Source organism: Apteryx mantelli, chromosome 3, assembly GCF_036417845.1.
Source record: "Apteryx mantelli isolate bAptMan1 chromosome 3, bAptMan1.hap1, whole genome shotgun sequence".
NCBI classification, from domain to species: Eukaryota; Metazoa; Chordata; class Aves; order Apterygiformes; family Apterygidae; genus Apteryx; species Apteryx mantelli.
This window is the reverse complement of record NC_089980.1, coordinates 139944665-139968352: the sequence shown is the minus strand read 5'-3', so window position 1 is coordinate 139968352 and position 23688 is coordinate 139944665. Positions and strand designations below refer to the sequence as shown.

General features: G+C 43.6%; 1 protein-coding gene across 3 annotated transcripts in view; it reads right to left on the bottom strand.

The window, feature by feature from the left end:
- Positions 1-436: 436 nt before the first annotated feature.
- Positions 437-23688, bottom strand: part of ASXL2 (ASXL transcriptional regulator 2) — a 129805-nt gene continuing 106553 nt past the window's right edge. For all 3 annotated transcript variants that reach the window (XM_067294494.1, XM_067294491.1, XM_067294493.1), the window contains 6 exons: positions 20025-20165; positions 17885-18048; positions 12301-12397; positions 8573-8678; positions 6201-6918; positions 437-4476 (listed from right to left, as the gene is read on the bottom strand). In XM_067294494.1, the coding sequence (XP_067150595.1) occupies positions 2059-4476; positions 6201-6918; positions 8573-8678; positions 12301-12397; positions 17885-18048; positions 20025-20165 (3644 nt within the window). In that variant the 3' untranslated portion in view covers positions 437-2058. The remainder of the gene's footprint in view (positions 4477-6200; positions 6919-8572; positions 8679-12300; positions 12398-17884; positions 18049-20024; positions 20166-23688) is intronic.

Genomic DNA, 23688 nt, shown 5'->3' with positions numbered 1-23688 from the left:
AGCAAACCTAAGACAAAGATATACTGCAGGTCTCGCTAATTCACACATAATAATCCTGGTTTGGAGGATACCATGCACTGCCGACAGAGAAGGAAAATTTTTTATTATGAAGTGATTAAGTCTGCAAACTCTTTTTATCACTAACAAATGAATCACCACCCCCTCCTTGGAAAAACACGCCGTGTTCCCCAGGCAGGATTTCTGATCTTTGACAATGGCACGCCAGGTCCTCTTCTCACATGAGAGGGAGGGAAAAGGGGAAAAGCAGTAGTATAGTCGAATGGAACGAAGGAAAAAAGACTTAGGACCCCAGCTAATAATACAGCTTGTCATACTGACTTCGTTAATATTGCTTCATCTTAAAAAGGCCTTTGGATTAAAAGTGAATTCAGTGCTTTTCCATCAAAAAGATACATAGGTTTTTACCTGACCAAGATCCAGTATTCCCGTCCCCTCCCCCCAACCCCCCCAACAGTGACAGCATGGAACTGGATGTGATTCCTGAACCTGATGTTCTTTGTTGTGGAAGAGAAAGAACATATAAATCCTTGATACGATGTGGACATGTTGCAATACATCAAAATGCAGATTGGTCTATGGTTTTTTTAGCCAGCTTATCATAAACTCTTGTTACTGAGAATATAGTACCATTTTATAACTGCTTTAATTCTGATTGACCAAAGTGAATGAATTTGTGAACACTGACGCTCCTGAAAGTGAGGAACGAACATCACTAGCGACGTCCCATGATTACGTAAGGGACGAGCCATGTCCCGTTGCTCCGGTCCCCGAACGCGACGTACCTCTGCCAGCCTGCCCCGGTCCCGACCTCCCGTTCCAACTAACGCAGTTCTGGACCTCACCGAGTAAAAACCAGGAGTCAGGTCAAAGGATTTGGTATGTCAAAACACAGAGACATCCACTGGGGGAGAACGATGAGGCCCAACATGATACTTGTTTTCCTTGCCCTATGCTTAGCTAAATAAAAAATCTTCTACAGAAACTAGAGAAGTCTGACTATTCTGGAGGTTTAACGAGCCACAGCAAGCTTTCTGGAAAACAGTATGACAGAGGGTGACATTTAGTGCACTTCACTTCTATAATGTACTGTAACGTTAAATTGATGGTTGGAAACTGTGGGAATGGCACTTTCCAGCTCACTTGAAATGCCTAATAAAGCAGGTTTCTACTGAATCCTGAAGGTCCAGAAATGAAATGCAGTTCAGCAAATATTAGTGATCTCTGCTTTAAATGGTTCCTGGAATTACTGATAATCACAGTTACTGAGTTCTTTTAGTGATTTAAATTCTTGAATCCTATGGTTAGTACAGTTGCCTTTTGCAGTATTTACCAGTAGCAAATCAAGATACTACCTTCCTAAAAACAACATTACTGCAACTGACTGCGTGAAGAGGAAAGGATATGCAAATCAAAAACACCAGCCAGTATTGCACAACCCAGTATGCCTTCCAGAAAGAGTCAGGCCACAACTGATGGGCAATGATTTGAAAGGCTGGTATAACGTTAAAGCCTTCCACTTCTGAAAAATTTGAACTCAAAATCAGAGCAACGGAAATAAGCCCATTCTGGGGTTCCTGCTTCAGTGCTCTGTGATCAGTCAGTACAAATGTTTAGTTCCTTGATTATCCAGTTCTTCTCTTTGTCAAGAGAAAACCAACAGGCTAAAGTTTTGCTGGGGGTTCATTCCCCCATCTAGAGCAGAGCTCAGCAAACATGCTGGATAGCAGGCTGGGGTTAATGAAACTGCAGTACAAGTCAAACACTATCTCCTAAAAGACTGAAAAAATATTTTTAAACAAAATAATGTGACATATTTACATAATTCCTTAAGTGCAAACTCTTGTCACAATTCACGTAGTTGAGCTCAATTTAGACTCACTGTACAAGGTGCTCTTTCTTTAATGAAAGAAGAACTCTACTCTGTATTCCTGATTCAGTAACGTGTCTCTTGTGCAAGGCAGTAAATTTCCTGTTTCTTCCCACTGTACTTTCAAAAGCAAAGGCAAAAGCCATCTTCTTCCCCATTTCATGTCTCAGTTACCGCACAACAAGGCAGGAGACACAGAGCTTAGAGGGGCCAATGCAATCGTCATGGCAGAAGGCACCACAACCCTTGCACATGATCATGGCTTTCAACCTGCAGTAACATTTGGAAGGGGAATCCTCCATGCTGCTGTCTTCAGCAAAGGCTTGAACCGGGATGGTCTGACCGTGGTTGCCAGAGTTCATAGCTTGGCTGGTGGGAATGGTGGTTACAGTCACCGAAAAGGACATGACATTCCCCATGCTACTAGACAACTGATTGCATTCAGACAGCCCAGTCATAAGAGACCCTTGGTTCACATCTGGAGAGGTGGAGACATTTATTGTGCCACTATAACTGGGACCAATGAGCTGTGCTGCAGCATTGCCACACAGCTTTGGAGGATGCGAATGAGAATGCAGTGGAGACTGGTGCTGAGCAGAGTCTGATGATGGTACAGAAGAACTGAAAAGCTCAGGATTGCTATGCATTTTTCCCCTCATTGCATGTGCCATTTGCTCTTGAGCTGCTTGAATAAAATCTCTTGCTAACGTAGTTCCATCAAATGTCTGAACAGTCTCCTTGTTGACTGCTGCTTGCTGAGACATGACTGCTTCTGTCTTGACACTCTTTTTAACAAGGACGCTGTAATCTGAAGAATTTATGCTATGTGATACCTGTTCTTTTTCACCCTCATCAGAAACCTGGGTAGTCAGGGGTTCCTCTTTTACACTGGTATGTTCACGTTCGTCACCAGTACTCTCATCATCTGCATCTCCTTCATCACTGCTACTGCCGTTGCCAGGTATCTCCTCACATTCCCCAAATTCTATTTTGGGAGCATCAGCAGGACTGTCCAAGCGGTTTTCAGGGTTCAGGGAAAAGCCTCTCCTCAAACTCTCTGAACCACGACCGTATGTGGAAATGTTGAGCAGATAATGACCAGACATAGCAGGCTTGGACGTCCTTCTGCCCATGAAACCCAGCATAAATCTCTGGCTGGTGGAGCTGTTTTCTAACTGGAAACCTGAGTGGGTAAGGTTCAGTTGTGAAGGCTGAAGGACTGGGAACAAATTCTGCCTCTGGACCCTCTTGATAAGAGTCTGAAGGATCTGCTCTTGCGTTGTTTTGCTAAGTATCTCTTGGCACTGGTGCTGGTCAACACTGGGGTCCTTTCCTGAGAGGAGCTGAAATGTCCTTGGAATGTTAGGCAGAGGCCTGTTCTGGCAGAAGATCTTTCCAAGCTGTTGTGTGGGTAAATTTGACTGCCTGTCACCACCTTCAGCTCCAGTACCGTTCCCTGCTATGCTGGTAGCACTGGACAGTGCCGCTCCTTTTTCTTCATTAGAAGCTAGTGGGACAGCTTTCATTTCTACTTTGGTGAGAGGCTTAGGCAGGATTTGTTCCAGGGGGACATCCTTCCCTTGAAGAAGTTGGGTAACCAAAGGGTTGTTAGCAGGAATACTGGAGCTTGTTTTGGGAAGGGCCCCACTTGCACTTGAAGTTACGTGAGTTTTAAGGCTAAATGCTACTGACAAAGTGTTAGAGGATGGAATAGATGTAGCAGATGCGATCACACCACCAGCCTGGGCCTCTGAGCTTATGGATGCTAGTGAAGACGTCAGAGAGGAAGGAGATTTGCTTTTAGAAACATCTAAACTGGTCCCTCCTAAGGCTGTAGGTGCTACCTTAGTTATGTTTGTGTTGGTATCTGCTGCGGACACAGTGACACAGATCGTTCCATCCCTGACAGCAGACGCCCCACAGGCCTGGCTTGGACCTGCTGGAGCAGAAGGTGCTTTCTCTTGTCTGTCATTGCTAACAGCATAGGGGGAGCCTGAAACCGGGTTCACAGGCTTATTTGGGGGGCTCTGTTTTATTCTGTTAATTTTGTCTAATGCTGATACCGCTGATGAGGAGGAGTTGGTGCCCGTATTGCTGGCTGGAGTTCTGGGTTGTAACGTGGAAGTTTGCTGTAGTTGTGCTCTAGAAAGATCGTGAGGTGGCGTCTGGTCCGCGGCCTGGGTCTCCATTTGGGGACGGCTCCCTGCACAGTGGGGAAGAAACCTTCGCGAACTTCCCCCGCTTCCAGTTCCTGCCAGTTCCAGTGCATTTCCTCGAATTCCAGTTTCTCCGATTCCGCTGGCTGCTGCGTTACTCCTCTCTCCTCCACCGCCGGGGCCGGGCGGACCCCCGCCGCCCCCCGGCCCCGGCCCCGGCACTGCTCCCCCCGCGGAGGCGGCGGCGGCGGCGGCTGCGGCGGCGGCGGCGGCTGCCGCCCTCTGAGCCTTGGCTTGCTGGGCTTTCGCCTTGATGTCCGCCAAAGTTCTGGCGCCCGTTCTTCCCGGACTGGTGACCGAGGCTGGAAAACGCGCCCTGGGAGAGACCTGGCCCCCAGGAAATGGCATCGGGGAGATTCTGGAAACAGGAATCTAAAACAGAGGAGGAGGAAAGTGCGACTGAGACACGACTGAGAACATTTAACCCACGTATTTAAGAACTGAAGCATTTGGAATTGTAGTCTTAGGGAAATCCCTTAGTTCTTACCCAAGATAAATATGAAAAAGGACACGTATGACCTTTAGATGCCTGGCACACCTGCGCTAAATCTGTTTCAATCTTAGTAACTCGGACTGGAAGCTCATCCCTTGCAATCACAGGTCAGTACATCAGACACTACTATTCTTAAGTTTACGAGCTCCCCCAGAAAACGCCTGCGCTCTAAGGGGCGCAGGACTCCGAACTCAACCTGCCATCCCTCGCTCCGAGTTTCAAAGCACTCTGTATTACTAAATCATCTGCCGTGTTTATCACATCACACTGGAAGGTCAACCATCCTTCCTGTGTGATGTTCCAGTTCTCTTTTATTGACAGTTTCCCCCCAATTTTGTGTCATTAACAAATTTCGTTAGTGCTTTCTTACTTTTGTGCTATACCTACTAGTGAACATCATTTTAATAATGAACCATTTTTAAAATTTTGTTTGTACACTGCCTAGTATAAAAGAATTTTAATATGGGATCAGAACTCCTAGAAGATACAGTAAAACAGTAACTAAGCAGTTTTCCATTTACAGCTTATGCCTAAGGCCCAAAACCAGGGAGTTAAATTTTAAACAGAGGAAATTCTAGGTAGAAAAAGCATAGAGCCTATTCTACAGAAATCAAACTTGCGTATTCATGCACATATGACTGTAAAAAATAATACTGTGCTGATTCATCCATTAATATCTACTGTTCAGTATAACATCCCTGAAGAAAGAATCAGAATTATCGGTACACATGCAATCTTGTAGCTGCTTTGACTGAAAGAGAATCCAACATCTGAAAGGAGGTTGTTTATTATTTGCCAAATGGGTATTTCCCGGAGGTTTAGTAGCAGCTGTGTAATCCCAAGAGCTGGATCTCAATTGCAAGAGAACAGCATTTTCCAAGCTGGAAACTTTTCTTTCATGTTTCCATTTTGCCTATTCTAGTGGCAATTTATTGTCTGTTTCCTTTCATATGTAGATTCTTGCTGAGCCTCAGCAGCTGAAGGACTTTTGGAACTGAGATGTTCCCTAAAATAGTCTTTCCCTGCTACTTAGTCTGACACCACACTGCATTCAGCTGGCATAAACGGTAACTATATCATTTCTAGGTGGTCTTGTTTTAATCACAGGCACCTAATTTAGTTTCTTGGCTTGACATAATACAGGAAGCTGCTGATACCATTCTTTCTGGGCCTGTTATTGTGCTGCTGGCGATATTCATACACCTACAAAGTTCTGCGCGCTCTTGGGCTGCGACTTCCCTTGTTACTATGGTCCTGCAATTCCTCCCCAGCTCTCCCCAGCGCCCATCCGTCATGCTGTACATCACTGGCTATTACGCTCATTCCTGGGCTTTCGCACAATTGCCAAAGCTTCTGGCCGACGTATCTTTTAACAGATGCACGTGTACGAGAGAGGCTTAACTGAACGTCATTAGCCAGCCGGCAGGCTCCCTTTAGCAAACAGCTAAGCTTTCACATTTTTGGATCAAGTACTTTCATCACTATAATAAGCAGGTAACAAAATTTACACACATCGAGGGGATTGAACTGACAAAGCATGTTTGTGAGAGCTGAACTGACCGATATAAAGCCACTCTACGGAACTGTCTTCAGTTCTCTTTACCTTGAGCGGGGGTACACGTGGCACCTGGGTCCCAGCGGCAGGAAAGGACTGCGCCTGGGTCTGAAATGACTGCTGGTGCTGACAGTTCTCCATGACGCGTGGCTTTTTTTCAGGAGTGATTAGAGCTTCTTCCCGATTCTCTGACTTCCTCTTATGGCCTTCAACGCTGACTTCCATTTCTTCATTTACAGGGGACTTCTTCTCCGGTGATTCTGGAGTAGTCACTTGACTAGTCGTGCTTGCTACTACTTCACCTGCTTCAGGGCTCTTTGGTTTACTTGGGGCCAAAGCTGAGGTACTCGTAGTCTCTTTTACCAATATTTCCTTTGAGGCAGCATGCTTTTTCTCTTCTTCCGGCTTTTGACTAATGGCAGTTTGTGGTTTCTCTCGAATGGGTTCTCCACTACCTTTTAAAGGCCTGGAGAGAGAATGGTCACTAGGCTTCACTGCTCCACCATCTGAGGAAACCGAGGCCTCTGCAGATTTGGCTATTTTTGGCTGCGTGTCCTCTCTTTTTTCCTCTCCTCCTTTTTTCATTGCTGGTGCTTCCTGGACTGCTTGTGCTTTAGGCTCTAGTGGAGAAGTAATCTCCTCTTTGAGTGGTGCCAGAACGGCTGGCATGCATTTTGGCTGTTCAGCTGCTGGATTTCCAGCCTCTGTCTCAGCAGGACTGGTGTTTGCTGTCAGTCTCTTGGACTCTTCAGGGCTTAGTCCAGAACTAAAAAGAAGAACAGAACTTTTGTTTTATAAAACATTTTTGAAAAAAGCACACTATCCTTATGATTCCCTACACACCATGCCCTAACGAACTATGTCACCGCCCCCCTAATTTTATACCACAGCCTTTGAAAACCTCCAGTGCTGCTAGTACTTCCAAGCGAAACAGAACTTAATAGCTAAGTTTAAAACCAACTACATGAAATACATGTAACATACGCCTTCCTGCACCATCAAAAACCTGCGAGTATTTCACTGTATTGTTCATCCCTCTTCCTTTGTGGAAGAAATGAACAAACTGGGAATCTAACTCCCAGAGAGACATCTGATATGGGATTAAATACATACATCCCTCTTAACTAAATATCAAATCTGATTTTTTGCCCAAACATGAATCTATAAAGTCTGATGAAGCCAGTCTGATGAAGACTGCTATGGGATTGGTATCTACCAAACAAGCTCTTACGAACTTGATTTTCAACACTTCCTCAGGCAATAGTTTCAGAACCATTATTTCTTTCAAAAGCTGCTCTTGAAAGAGGTGTTTCATGTGGTAAAAGAGCTTTCATCTCTGAGAACTTCAGTTCTCTCTAGTACTGCCATTCTGCAAGACACGTCCACGCTGTCCTGCTGTCCCTTGGAGGAGCCTAAAGCTTGAAGAATAAGGCTGTCACATTTTCATCTTCCAGCACAGAAAGCCATAATTATTTATATTCTGGTTTTCAGCACTGCGAGAAATTGAGTAAGTTAAATGAGTGAAGCTCTGTGCTAATGCTAATGCCACCTGCAAGATCACTTGCATTCTCAAACTGGTTATTTGATAAGTATGTGTATTCCTTTGCTCAGTATTGCAATCTGTCATATATAAGTGCATACATACCAGCCTCCTACTCAGCCACGAAGCCCCAAACTATCAGACCATGGAACGCTAAAAATAGGGTTTAGAATAAGCCAAATACTGTAGGGGGTTAAAACGTCATAGATGAATGGGAGGGAGACTGGCGGATAGTCCAGCGACAAGTATAAAAGCTAACTGTAAAGATGCAGGAGGGAGAAATTCCTGATTAGCTATTTATATGCACCTGTTCATTTTCGAGTTTCTTAGTGTAAAATTACTCACACAGAAACCTAAGATCTTCCCCACACACCAAAAGGATAGGAAAATCTTGAAGCAAAAAGAAACAGAGTGAAATACAGACTTGGGAGTCTAAGCAAGTAGGTGCCTCATTCAGGATATGGGGAAATGCACCGGATTCTATACAGCAGGTGACTTACTGAAAGTCCAGGTACCCTCAAATACCATATACCTGTGGATCATTCAGATGCTTGGAGTTACACTAAAGAACCGTAAGAGAGGAGCTTCTCAAAATGCCAGAGTAAGGAGAGGGAAAGGTTAAAGGTGTAAAGCCTAAATCACATCCTCAACTCAAGGTTAAAGCATTAGAAATCATATGAAAGCAAACACACTGGTTCTGACCTAGATCGCTCAGAAGATACTTTCTCAGTTCAGTGACAGTGAGATGAAACTGGACCTTGTTACGGGACCAATGAAAAGTAATGTTTATTAAAGCCAGCAAAAGCAAGCCAAAAACTTAGGAACTGATACTCCTGGACAGGCAGTAAGGGGGGGCGGGGGGAACAGCTGAATGTCTTACCTCTGACCATAGTAACTCTCGAAAAAATGTTCCTTCCACAGCTCCACCTTCTTTTCTTTTTCTATCTCTTGACGTATTCTTAGCTGCATTTCCGGTGTAAACTCACCTGTAAAATGCAATAAAGGATATCTGCAAGAAAAGCTAGGGGTAAGATGGAGTAGGACAACCGCAGGAGCTTTCTCGCTTGCCGATTAAAGGATGCTATCGCCCAGAAGTGCCCTTCCCCGGTTGTTATAGCCCTGCCCGTGATACTTCAGTGTTTGTCCTGAGCTGCAAGGTGTTTGGCTGCTGTCTGCTCCTGGCAGTGCAACCGCTCGAGCCCGACAGTCAGAACTACTGTCCCTGTCACCGTCAGCTCTCGCTCTGGCCCTGGAGGCTGGCAGGTACCTTCTTCCAGCCCCTGAGTCCCCATAAAATGATCGGGACATAAATTCCCAATGAATGCCAGCATACGTCACTTTATTTGAATTTGCCTCTAAAAGCTCAACGTTCCCCAAGTGTAACTTCCTTTGGACTTGCTGCTAACACAAGACAACCCTGAGGGTGATACGAAACGAAGGTTTACTTCAGCCAAACACAAAGTAACCTCACATTTGAACAAGTGGGAACAGAAGCTTATGATCAAGCAAAACAAACGTGATCCTAGCCTAAACTTAACAACTGGGAACTGGGAACTCAGAATTTTCTTTCCAAAAATCCTCAGGATGTGACTTGGCCAGAAGAAGGAGGACGAAGAGTTTACAGCAGTCCTTTTGACTCCTGAATGCTTCCCCAAAAAAGCTTATCTAGAAAGTTGGAAATTCCACTCATCAAAGCTATTCCTAAATTTTACAGTCTGTCTTTTCTCATCTTCCTTGCATGAAGTCTTGTGTATTAACTTCCATCCAGGGAAGAAGGGACTCTTCCCAGACAGCTTAACGTGGATTCTGGGAATCTTTTCCAGTCTCACAATCTATCATTACTGAATATCATACAAATGGTTGTAAGTATTCTGTGAAGCTTATGCTTCCTGGCATGTTATCAGCTTTGCATGGAGATCATAGACAAAACATGAGCAGAACAGCTGATCAGCTTAGTTACAAGGAGCTTTGACTAAAATGCGTCTATACCACTTTTCTCCAAACTGCACTTCAGCCTTGAAGGAATTTTGCATCACAGGAACACGAAGGCCTTGTTCTGTAATTCAAGTAGCTGCTATAACTCTCTTAGACATGGTCTGTAAAACCAAGGCTTTAATTTCTTCCAGCCATCCCAGCATCATCTTTGCAACTGTTAGGAAATGTTAAGCCTCTGCTGCGATGTTCAACATTTTAACTTTTGACATAAGGGTCAGTTAAGAAGTCCTCCTCAGCCACAGTTTGACTGCGTGTTTGGGATGGCAGGCTATCGCTCAGAGACCTTCCCTTGGTTACAGCAAAGCAACTCTTGGGTGCACGAGCACAAGCGAGGGGGTGGAGAGCTCTAACGGAAGAAAGGAATAAGGAAAGGAAAGGGAAAGGGCCTTCCAGTAACATCCACAAGCTTCCAACCGAGAAGATAAACCAAACCAGCTGCAGTTCTTTAGGACGTGGTCACGCACCACACTCAATTGGCACTACTGAGAAAGCAGTAACTTCCCAGGGGAGGAAGAAATCAAAACCTCCTTAAACAAAGCAGCTACCAAAGGATTTGCAATCTCCTGATTAGCCTTAACAAATTCCAGTATGAGAAATTGCCTTTCTAAATTTAGCATCAGTGATAAAGATGCTTCTTCATTTCACATCCTAAACTACCAAACAGCTTGCCACAATGCAGATTTTGTGTTCAAACCCAGTGTCAACTGTGATCCCGTGACCTGCGAAACAGTTCATACAGGGTTTAAATCTCCAGCTGTCACTACCTCAAAATTTTTGCAATTTTTAGAAAAACAGGCTGCCCAAAAACCTTCCCACACCAAAACACTCTCTCCCCCCAGCATGATTCTCTTCTGCTAAACCAACCCTCCTTTCTTTTACAAAGCCTTGGACACCCCTGAGGTATGTTATAGGGTGTCAAAGGCACAAAAGCCAGGCTTGCCCTAGCCACGTGCGGGTTCAACACTGCTGAGCCAGGAACTCTCAACCAACAGTCAGACTGTCCCTTATGCTACAGAGCTCTTAAATAAGGTGACTCAGAGGATCATAACTGGCACGATATCATATCGGAAGAGACAACATTTCCCAGGATAGCTGGGGGCTAACTAATCAAGGACCGTGCAAGTCAGAATGCATGACTTCTAACCAGCTTAACATAAACAGGAGACAGGGCTAATATGTTCTTTAGGTCAAACAGTGCTTATTAAATAAATATGAATATATAAACAAACATATGCTAGATGTACGCAGGCACTACATAATTCTGAAGGAACTGAAGATGTTGCCTGTGCAGAGAGCACAGCAATACATCACCTTGAAGCGACAGTCATGGATGGCTGTGGGGAGGTTTGCATGCAAGAACACCAAAAACTTCTTGCCAGGCACAAATGACAGAAAATATTCTTGGCAACTCATGCTTGCTACTCAGTCACAGGCAGGTAGAAAACAAAAAAAGCCTGCAAGACATCTGAAGTGCACATTTCACACATACATCTATCGCAGTTTGTAAGACCGTATGTTAATATTTTGAGATTTTTTCATTAGAAAATGGGAAAGTTTTTTTTTTTTTTATCACAACTGTAGATCTTTCATGATGGAAATGTGACCTTCAGCCTCAAATTTAATTCATTCCAAAGGTTTATCTAGTTCTCACAGCAGTTCTCTTATGCTCTTTACTGTTGGAGGAACTAGTTATTAGATCTTTTCCAACAATGAAGCTACCAAAGAGAGGATTCTTTAAAAAGATTCATAGCAATCTGATACTTTTATCAGTGCTTAGTTTGTTTCTCAGCAATTTTCTCCCTTCAGATAAGGGGATCCCAAGAAATCCTCACTGAGGAATCCTTTTCATCTAATGCCTTGCCTGTGTGTTGGTACCACTCAACTTACTGGCATAGACAGAGCCAGAATCCAGAAAATGAAGAGTGATCCATACAGAAACAGATCAGCTTTCATGTCATGTCGTGACTGGTGCTAGTCTGCATCAGAAGCTCTGGTGATAAGCTGAATGGTTGAAATCTGGAGAGGAAATGGTCCCTGCCCATACTGAATGAATGTACTTTTGATTATATATTTGATCGAATCGCAGACTTGAGCATCTCTAAGTTCAAGACAGGCAAATAACTCCCCTTGTTGAAGGTGCAGCAGTCCTACGCCTTAGTAAATGGCTGTCTTTAACTTACATAAAAAAGTTATGGCTCAGAGGATTGCCAGAACCAACTGTGTGGCTAGATGACTTGGCGGATGATGATGAGTATCACTCCGGGAATATAACTTACCTTACTCTGTTGAGTTTAGCAGTGGGCTATATTTAGCTACCACAGCTTGAGAATAACATATCCCTACTGTCATTTCACCAGCATTTTTAAAGCATTTATATTTCTTTCCTCATTTTGTCCAGAGACTCAGTTGTTTTGCCATGCGTTAAGTTCAAAGATAATTCCCCACTGCAGCCCCCTCTCTGCCCTTCAGTCTACATCGCGCTGGACTCGCGTTTCCTCTCACAGGCCACATGGAGTACAGCTAGCTTCACCTAGGAGACTCCACTAAACCTAGTCACTCCAGCACTTCCGCTTCTCTTCTATCATTTTTCTTCTTTATCAGGGGAAGATTTACCTTCTGACAACCTCTCCTTCCAGCCTTGGGCAGCTGAAGTGAAGAACTCGTTGTTGAGCGCTGAACCACTCAGCTTCATCAAACCATCTGCCCCAACCTGGAACACATGACAGAACAACTAGTATTAGTTAACTGAAAAGGCAAACGTGTCACACGTTGTCACATGGCATCTGAAAACAGAGCAGGAGCCCCAACATTGCCACAAATCTCTCCAGAATCTCTCTTTAACTCACTCAGAAGAAAATTAACAGCCTTCTGAAGGCCGTGTTAAGTCAAGTCTGGGTCCCGGGAGATTCTGGTAAATTTTCCTCATCCTCACTTAAGCCCAAATCCTCTGTAGTTCTGCTGCTGCACAAACATACATGCACAACAGATGGTAGAGGTGGCAAGGAGAAGCACAAGGAAATGCAATAGCATGGCCTCTGAAAAGCTTCTGCAGATGCCTTTTGCCCTGCAAAATGGATGCAAGGTATCACCGAGCTTCTGTCCAAAGCAACAGCCCTGCTTTCTTCTGGGGAACAGAAAAAGGTGCATGAAGGCAAATCAAGGGACGTAAAAGGAATCATTTAAAAAGTAACTTTCAGATGTTTATAATCATAACCATGGATGTTTCAGGAAAAACAGGGACAAATGAAGCTCAAAACCCTTTCAGTCTTCACAATAGCAATTAACCAATTAGGACATGCATACGACAGTGCAGGACATCAGTGAAGAAAACATGAGGCCAAGACTGAAACGTAACATTGTGCAAAATCATAACAAGGGTAAGAAATCATATGTGAGGTTTCCTTTTGCTTTTCCTCCCACAGAAGTAAACATGGAATTTCTCTACTAGACACACAGAAACCCCACATGCTGTTCAGTAAGCCAGAAAAACAGTTCTGCTTCCATTTCTTGCATAAATAATAAATGAGAATAAACAAACAAAATCCAACTGTCCAGCTGTAGGCTCTATCTGAGTACGCTGGGAGATCTGTGCAGCAATGCAGGATTTGGTGAACAGAAACGCTGCTTTTACTGAGGCAGCATTTGTGTGCAGATAATTCCATTTAAAACAAGGGAAGTGATGTGGTAGAAGGTTGTGTAGGTAAGACTGAGTTGGAGGTTTTAAGCGAGGAGCTGCTGTGTAGCTACTGTAGGGATTTACAAAAGCAGAGATTTATTTTCTAATCCAAATCCATATTGATCAACTGCAGGGAGCAGAATTCATAACACTATCCTCTCCTACACGTATGGTGCTGCCAGTACCTTGCATTGGCAGAGAAGCATCTACTGAAGGGCTCACGGGGTCTTGGTTCACAAAGTGCCCACAGCAGTATTTGTCTTTCTGCTCTACAGAAGCATCATCTCTAAGAGCTCAGACTGAGTCACTGCCAAGCAAACCAGAACAGATACGCAACCTTTCGCATTTGGCATATCCTACGCTTTCACCTCTTCTCCTGTTTACTACAGCAAAGGCTTTGACATTCCTTAGGGAACACATCACCATCTGATGTGGTGGGCTGCTCTAAGAATTTTACTACAGTGAAATGTAAAACTTGTCAGCTCAGGAGCCAAGCCTATTATTTAGCTAATCAAAATGTGTTCTCAGTCAAATTCTAACTTAATTCAAGGACACTTAAACTTAGAAGTCAAGACAGAAATGCCTTGCCATCTGCTGTTGAGCTTCTTGCCAGTAAACTCCAGCTGCAAACTCCATCGATTCTTATTTTGATACAAACCTAATTATTACAAAGGCCGCAGGACTTATAAAGCAATTCCTTCGAATATTTACTGGATCAGCCTTGGCCTAACAAGTCCCCGATGAACGCTGATTGAAGATTAGAATTTATGAGACAACGTAAAATGTTACAACTCCTCCAAACTCCAGAAGAACGGTATCTGTTCAGTAAAGCGTCCTCTGTAAAGCAGACCACGGTGCAGCTGCCAGACCCACGTGCGTTCTTAACGTGCTGCAGGAGTCAAAGAGCAGCGCAACTTCTACGATGGATATAATTTCAGTAAACACGGACTGTCTGCACTGTAAGTGTCTACATCTAAGCTGGCCTCCCTGAACAGCTTATAGTGATCTAGAAAACTAAGTGAATGGAGGTCAGGACTCAGTCCATCTCATTCTGAAGTAGACACCGATATTTTGTCACATGCTGGTGAATGTACCAGCTAGATTTCCACTTACTAGAGAAGAAGCCTAGAGAAACTGCCTGAGACGTAGACTCCTGGGGAGTGACTAAGGTGTGTAAACATAGGCATCTAGTACTAATTCAGATATCACAAAGTAAAATATCTTCAAGGACTTGCAGATCTGATATAGGACATACAGAAGATTTTTTATGGAGTGATATCTTGAAGCCAGAATTGATACCAAAGGACATTTCAGATGGCTCTGAGCACATAGGTTAAGGCATCTAAATCTGTAGACATCCTGTACAATTAAGTGAAAGCACAGGGCAGGATCCCATTTTATTCTGAAGCTCCCAGGCCAACATGGGTAGGAATGCTGAAGAGGTAATACATGAACAGGATAAAAGGAAAGAGGTATCCTTCTTTTGCTCCCCAAAGACTTATTTTAGCAAGGCAGGATCCAAGCTAAAATGTGGTCAGTGCTCTTCACCAGAAAAGATGAGTTAGTCTGGCTTTTTGATGGAGAACAGAAGGATGAGAGTAGTTCTTATCACTTATTGCACGAAAGGAAAACGCCACAGTAAATAAAAGCAAGTACACTGCAGAATATAGAAATTCATCCTGGTCTCCTTTAGAAACATTTATTTGCTTATCATATCATTGATCAAACATGACTTGAAGCTGCACAGTGAGAGAAGGCCCAATTCTATCTATAGACTCTGGCCAAACGCACAGATCTCAAATCTGACATCTCCGTGCTGCTCTCCTTCAACCTTCTGTGTCTCTTACTGTCTCTTATACAGCCTGGGCTTAGCTAACGCTCACTCATGACAGAGATCAAAGCTGCAGGCTACATCGTTCACTGCAGAATCTGCACTGCACCAAGCTGGTACCACTCCCCGACTTATATAAGCTGTGGCATGTAGCTAAATGCTGAGCTACTTGAGGATGTCTGTGAATACACCAGGTCAGCACAGAAGCTCAAGAAATAAACATTTTCCCTTCTTTTCTTCATTATCACTTGACCAGCAGAGATTCAGTTTAAATGTTTGGGCCCATTCCTACCACACACCTACCAAAACTTCTGTTTTGAGGTTTGGAGGACTAAAGTCTCTGGTCTTTAGGAACTACAACAACATATGTATAAAATAAAACTTTGTTTCTACTTCTTCCTATGGACCTATTACATCATGGTCCTTTTACGTCCTCTTTACAGTCTCCTCTCACTCATCTTAGAATCATAGAAAAAAAGCAGCTGGACCGAACTCTGAGAGCTCATCCAGTCCACTCTACTTCCCAAAGCAGCATCACTCAAATATAGTATCTGGCACATGTTTGTCTAGTGTGTTTGCAACTACCTCCAACAAGGGAGGGACTACCTTCGAGCAGGAACAAGATCCAGCCAGTTCGGATTCAAAACATTTCCTTAAATGTCTAATCTGATTTTTAATGGCTGTAATTTAAATGCATCACACCCTGTTCTACCTACTATGAGCAAAAAGATCAGATTATTTCCTTTCTCTTTGCAATGGCCCTTAACACCCCAGAAGACAAGTTCTCCTTAATTGTCTTCTCTTTCAGCTAAACACCTCCCGGCTTTCCCCATCTTCCTGTATTGTTATGACTTACAGATTTTGGATCATTCTCATTGCTTTCCTCTACATTCTTTCCAACTGATACACATCTTTTTCAGAGAATAGTACCAACAATTGATGAAGTATTTCAGCTGATGCTTTACCAAAGTTAAATACAATGGAAAACTAGCTTCCTATGTTTTACAGTGTGTGCTCGTATTTGTACATGCTACTGTGATGCTTGCAGAACACCACCACAGTTGGCTTCTGTTCAGCTTGTGATCTGCTGGAGTCCCAAACTCCTGTTTGGAAAACCTACTCCATAACCAACCTGTCAAGATTGTTTTTGAATTCAATCATGTTATCCATAGTTCTTTGAGTCCCTCCCAGTTTCTATCACTGGCAAGTATAATGAGCATATGCTCTACTCTCTCCTCCAGCTTTTACTGAAACGTTCTTCGTTCTCAGGACAGACCTTTGAAGAACCCCAGTGAACCATTAATGACTACTCTGGATTGGGTTTCAAAGCTACTTTGCGTTCACCTTCTAGTAGCTTCACCTAGGCCACCTTTCCCTAGCTTGATCATGTGAAGCAGTGTCAAAAGCCTTACAAAAAGCAAAACATGACACCTACTGTTCTATCTTCTCCACAATGCCTGCTGAGTAACGTACTGATTAAGCAATCAGATTGATATGACACAATTAAAAAAAAAATCCATGTTAGCTATTGCTTATCTCTTTTTAGTTATTTTACAAATAGATTGTTTTATCTACAAATATTCTGGTACATAAATAAACAGATTGTACATACTTCCTGAACTCATTGTTTTTTCTTCCTTTTACATGTAAGGGCAACATTTGTTTTTTCCTGTCTCTCAATATCATCCTTGTCTTCCACAAGCTGTCAAAGAAAACTGCTATCGTGCTGAGATTGCTTCAGCCAGTTCTTTTATGTATCCCCTAGGATGAAATTCAGATCCAGCTGATTTGAAAATAACTGTCTTATCAGTAGAGTCCCTCCACCGTTCTTTCAATACTGAAGGCTGAGTTCTTGCCCCTTTGTCATTAGTGTTAATCGTGCCAGTTATCTCTAACCAGTTAAGTGAAGAATTCAGTGAAAACCTTCACTGTTTCTTCTGTGCCACTCCCAGGACAAAGGAGCTCATTCCTCCTTGCTGAAAACTTTTCTATTTTTTTAAACCCTCTTTTAGCACACAGCAAGGACTTAAACAGATAATCCACAAAACCAACTGCCTCCAAAGCAGACTTCCATTGCATGCCTGGTACTTTTAATCTAGTATGCGTTTCAGGTTAGGAAACAAGCTCTTTGGAGCAGGTCCAGCCTACTCTGCAATCTGGACAGAAAAAGCCTTCAGTTGTCACTTTACCAAATTCAGTATTTTATTATTTTATAATGTAAGGTAATGAAAAACAGAGGAGGATGAAACTCAATTACAGCATCTGCTTAGGTAAGATGTGGGAAGATACCTGTCTAAAAGGTTGTAGGGTTAATCCTGTATTGAAGAATCTGGGAGGGGGCTGGAGAGAGAAAGGGAGGAAGATACTGAAATCACTCCATTCCCATCACTCTTGGCTCTTATCAAGTCCGGCATAACAGAAACATCATTCTCACCGTAACTGGGAATAGGGAGTTCATTGAATGGAATTAAGCCACTGGTTTATCAAATCTGAATTCTTTTTTTCAGGCAGCAACAAATTCCCAAATGAATCACTGAGGAATTTTCTGATTTTTCCCACACTGTACAGAGAAGATAAAGTCTATCCCATTAGACCTTAATTCGGTATTTGAATGTCTAGTGAGTTATTCCCAGAGACAGTACTGATGCCCAAGAGCGCAGCTGCTCTCTCCGATGGCAAAGGCGACGTACCTGCCGGTCCACCTCGGGGAGCAGCAGCAGCAGGCGCTGCTGGCATTCTGTAGGCAAAACGGAGAACGTGTGCTTGTTGATCAGTGCCCGCAGGTTTGTGTTCACGAGGATGGAGTCAGGGGTTTCCACATCGATCTCGGCACACTTTGTTCTCTTCAGCTGCCCTGCAAAGAACCACAAAGGTCTAAGTAACATCTCACCCGAGAAAGGATTAAAGGCTCCTTTACGGAGTTCACCGTGCCTCAGACACTCATAATGTCACTTTAGTAACTCCTTTCAAAACTCGACATACATGGTTTACCTTTGCACATACGGTTAAGAAAAAACGTAGGTGGTCTTTTCTGGCAGAGGAACTTTCAATACCTAACGTATTGCACCCTGTGTCAGTTCACCTAACTTTTCTAGGAATCCTGGCTATCTTGCTGGAGACTGGCAAGGAGACTTTTCGGGAGGGTTTTTAGAAATGTTTTTAGCCACATTAATTTTCTATTTTAAGCCCCTAGTTAAGGTCAGTCTGTTCCTCTGGATTTCTTCCTGGGCATTCTTACTTTGTTCTCAGCAAAAGCATTTCAGAAGAATTCAGCAGCCCCTTGTGCTTCTCTAGAAACCACAACACCACATGCAGCAGTAAAAATGAGCAACTGTTCTCTTCTTTCCTCTTCTGTGTCTGAAAACCACCAATTCCAGCATTAACCCTCACGTTACAGCCAGCTACATGTATGCGCTGCAATTTCAGAAAAAAATAATGGAGAATGCATTTGTACTGCGTACACCTTTTCCTTTGGATTCATCCATTGCCTATTATTGGCAAAAAGCCATGTATTATGAAGCTTCAATTAAAACTGCACTATTAGAAAAATGGCTAATATTAAGACAGACCTTGCTCCACCTGACTGCAGGGATGATATTGATTATTTTTAAGGTAACAGGACGTGACAGAATAACTTCTCTAGAGGCTTATCTCATCAGGGAAAGATGGCCTGCTCTCTTAGAAGCCATTCAGAAAATGGCTCTGCAGATTTACAGTCTACCTAAGTTGCAGAATTTTCTCATCGCAGCGGGAGCTGAACCTAAACTACAGAGTGGGTGTCTCCAGCTGGCTGCACTGTACCCACCCATGCTGGGGAGAGCTGGCAGATGCAAGTGCCCGGAGTGGCACCTGAGCGTTCCTCTGCCTTATGCTTCTTTCCAGGGTTTTATTCACATGAACTTTACAGCCTGGAAAGCACTAGCTCAATGGATTGCAATTCTTTATACTCAGGATAAGAACAGCAAAGGTAACCTTATCCCACCTGGCTCTGTTAATGTGTCTGAGCCTTGAGAGAGAGGTGAGAGAAGGGGAATTTGGTCCTGAGAATCAGACAAAAAAGTTGACAAATCAGGCCAACTGTGATAGTGATATGTGTAATGAAGACAGCAGAACTAGGACCAAGGCCACGTCCTCCTTCTGAGCTTGGTAAAAGTGACTAAATTTAATCAGTAGCTCTTCATTAAACCACAGTTGGCTGTTGTCGAAGGAATGGTCACTTACAAGCTGGAGGATAGGGGAACAGAGAAATCCCAGGGAACGCAGAACAGATGGTGAATGGAACCTGTCAACTGATGGGATTTGGGAAAGCTTGTCATGAGAGGCTGCGGGCTGAGAACATATTGTTGGAGACCTTGGCATAGCCTTAAGTTCAACGAGGTCAATCCCATCATTGGTATATGTAAAAGAAACCACAGAAGGTCAGGAGAGCTGAGAAATATCTAACTTCAGTGCATGGGACAAAGCCAAGTCGCAGTGGGGCTTGAAGTATAAAGATCTGGGAAAGATTTCTTTTATGTTACCAAAGTACCTTAAGTACATTAAAAAGCCTGCTAAATAATGCAAGTCCTTTTTTACTTCTCAAACAGTAAGCTGCAAATTCATAAACAGAAATCCCTGATGACAAGAAATGAGCAAAGGCTTATTTGCATATGTAAGATGTGAATTATCCTTCCTAATTTATGCAGATTAACAGGAGTGCCTGCCAGGATTTTCCAGAAATCCCTTTAGAAATGGAATTAAATTATACATTTTACTCAGTTTTCCTATTAGGGCTTTCGTTCAGTCATCAGAGCAACTAAATCTTTGTAAGCAGAAAAATAAATATCTTACTTGCATGGAGCCTGTCAGATCTCTGGAAGGGTTTCTTCCCCAACCCTGGCAAGGAGTTACCAAGCTTAACAGAGGGAGAGGAGCTGGAGGTGGAGTTCTGAGGGTTGCTTGACTGTCCATCTGACTGCTTTCCTTCCCAAGCTGCACAGGGAATTGAAACGTTTAAACACAGGGAGGTACAAAGAAATATTACATGAGACATCTGTTTGGCCTGAAACAAAGATTCTTTAACACGCGTACCCTAATCCCAGCAGCTCGGGGACACACAGTTCCATCATACTTACATACCTTTACTCTTGTAGCACTTATTTTCCAACAGGCTGTAAAAGCAGAAGAGCCCTTTGTAGCTATCAGACTGTCACAAAACAAAGAGGTGGACAACCATTTCGTTTATTGTTTGAATCTATTTCTCAGTTAGTCCCATCTTATTTCCCATCATCACCCAATCCAGTAATGATCTTGTTAAAACTTCCTTTCAGACACAGCTTCGCGGTCTGGTAGAATTCACTGTAAGGCAAAATCTCTTGAAACCTTGGGCATACTTTCTAAATTTTACCTGTTCTTGACTTTGTTTTTTTAGACCAACCTCAGTAATTCCTCCTCCTCTTTCAAATACTCAGAGATATTTTCATGTCCTCCTCCAAAGTCGCTGCTCAGCCAAACTAGACAGATCTCCCCATCGTGATCTCTCCTTACAAATCGGTGCCACCCACATTCTCATTTGTATAGCTATATTTTTTTCTGCTGGTGGGAAGCGCTTTTTCCCTAGATTCCCCCTGCCTTCCTTTCTCCTCTCTTCTAAAGCGAAATAAGAGCATGAGCAGGTCTTCTCTCTGCTCTCCTCAGGTTTGTGTGCAATAACTGGTATTCACTCGATCATGGGGAGGTGCTCAAGTCCCATGCCTCAAAAGAGAAACTCAACAACACACGACTAAGTCGCAAACTAAGTGAATGCTGGTTTTGATTAATGCCTTGCACTAATTAATTCCTTGCTCCAGCCCTCTCAGGCCCATCATTTAGCCAGTCAGTGCCAGCTTTGTTCCCCATCTGCCTCTCTTCTCTCTTTTCTGCCTGGCCCCCTTCCCCTTCCTTCTCTTCCTTACACTAGCTGTTTCAGTTCTGACTAAACGTGCCCCTAAAACTGCGGGATCTGTGTGTTGCTTTCCATCAGAAGAGTGCTCTCTCTCTACTTGAATGTTTAATCTACTTCTCCATCTCAATATATCCTGCTATCCATAGCAATTTCTATGAATTATCATGTGGGTAGGAGGGCAAAAGGACTCTATGGATGCTAATGAAAAACAGCTAAAAGCCCCTCACGTTTTAGCAACGTTCAGAGGCTTTTACTGTAATCACTTTACGGTCCAACCGGGGGCTGCATGAACATACGCTGTTCCGATCCCAAGTAAGTCTCATAGGGCCTTAGCAAAAACTGAGGAAGGGAGCTTTTTTTGAGACCACACATAAAATGAGCTTGATCCTTACCTTCTTTGTGTCCCTCACAATCTTTAAACCTCCTTGTCTATTCCTGAACAAGCCCGTGCAACCAGATGAGCTGAACACAAGGGTGTTGGGGGAGCCAGCCAATGTCCTTGCAAGGCCACTCTCTATCATCTTTGAAAGGTCATGGAGATCAGGGAAGATTACCCATGACTGGAGAAAGGCAAATGTTGCACCCATCTTTGAAAAAGGCCAAAAGGGCAATCTGAGAAAATATAGGCCTGTCAGCCTCACTGTCACCCTTCGGTATGAGCTCCTCTTGGAGCACATCTCTTGGCACGTGAAGGAGAGCAAGATGATTGGAAGCCATCAGCATTTACATGAGCCAGCAGTGTGCCCTGGCACCAAAGAAGGCCAAGAGCATCCCGGGCTGGGTGAACAGGACCACAGCCAGGAGACCGAGGGAAGTGACTATCCCCCTCCACTCAGCACTCCTTGGACCACATCTAGATACTGCATCCTGTTTTGGGGCCCTGGACACAAGAATGACATCGACTAACTAGAGTGAGCTCAGCAGAGGGCCACCAAGATGCTCAGGGGGCTGGAGCATTTGCCCTGTGAGGTGGGGCTGAGGGAACGGGGCTTGGTCAGCCCGGAGAAGAGAAGGCTGTGGGAGCACCTGATAGAAGCCCCCCGGTACCTATGAGGAGGCCAGCAACAAAATGGAGCCAAGCTCATCACAGCGATGCATGGCAGGAAGACTAGAGAAAACAGACGCAAGTTAAATGGGATGTGAGGAAAATCTTTTTGTCCATGAGGACAGTCCAGCAGTGGAGCAGGGGCCAGAGTGGTTGTACAATCTCCTTCTTTGATGGTTTTCAAGACCCGTCACTGGATAGAGACCTGAGCAACCTGACGTGAGCTCAAGCCAGCTCCACTTTTAGCAGGAGGTTGCACTGAAGATCTCCTGAGGTCCCTTCCAACTTGAGCCATCCTATGATACTAGAAACCTGTTTTCAGAGTAGTACCAGAAAGGCTGTGTAAGCTGAGAGGCAGAATGCATGATACCTTCCAACCATGATGTAGCAGCAAAACATAGGGAATTCAGAGAGAAAAACAGAGATGCTGGAATAAAATAACTAAATTCACACATGAGGAAAGTGGATGGGCAATACTTTAGGAAGTGTAAAACCAAAATAAGGAGAGAAATCAATACACTGTGACCTCCTGGCCCAGAGGCCAGATCTGTGCTGCCTGGGAAATGCCAGGAAAATGTATGAGCCCCATCAGAATCACAGAACAATCCTGTAAGTGCTCTAAGGAACACGAGTTTGGAGTTCTTACTTCATTAGTCTGTTTTAATAATGACTATGCTAGTTAATAATATGGCAATGTCCTCCATGTTTCAGCCCCTGCTAGGTCTCTACTGTTGCTACTTCCCTAAGGGAAGATGCAATTCCTTCTGGAGCAGGGGCAAGGGGCACTGGAGATGGGGTCTTCTAGGAACGCTATTTGCCTGTTGTGCTAATGAACCGTTCAGGTTCAATCCTAGTTAGCAGAGAAGCTGTGAAAGGCTTTGAAACTATAATTCTGTATTAAAGGCTTTGTACACCTGGCACTGCATTTTCTAAACGCAGCCACTGGAATGGCATAGTTTTCTACTGGCTTAATTTTGGCTTCTTTCTTAGATCCCACCACCCCAGGTAGACAGGACACAAGCACAGCTTAGGACCGATTTTCAAACAAGCAAGGTGAGATTAACCTTTTCCCCCTTACTCATTTTGAAAGGGACCGAACTACAAAGCTGCCTGGGAATAGCAGGCAACATCATCTACTGTCAAATATCCACATCACTCTGCTATTAAAGGATGCATGAAGTACAGCCGACGATATATGCCTGTTCCTTTCAATTGGATATATGGAGCACAGCCTCAACCCTGCCTTTGTCTGAACAGATGTTACAAGAAACGTTCCAGCAGTATATAACCAGCAAGCCAGAACAGATTAGTTTCAGTTTGGATTTTTTAGGGCTATTTAGAAAGGGAGAATAAATAAATACACTAAAACACAGAAAAAAAATCTAATAAAGAAAGGCAGCAGGAGATGAGGAAACATCTCCAATTATGTAAAAGGTTATAGAGAGAAGAAATCGAATAACCCAGCCTCTATGTCCACGGTGGATAGAACAGGAGATCTTGGAATTAAATCAGAGCAATAAAAAAAA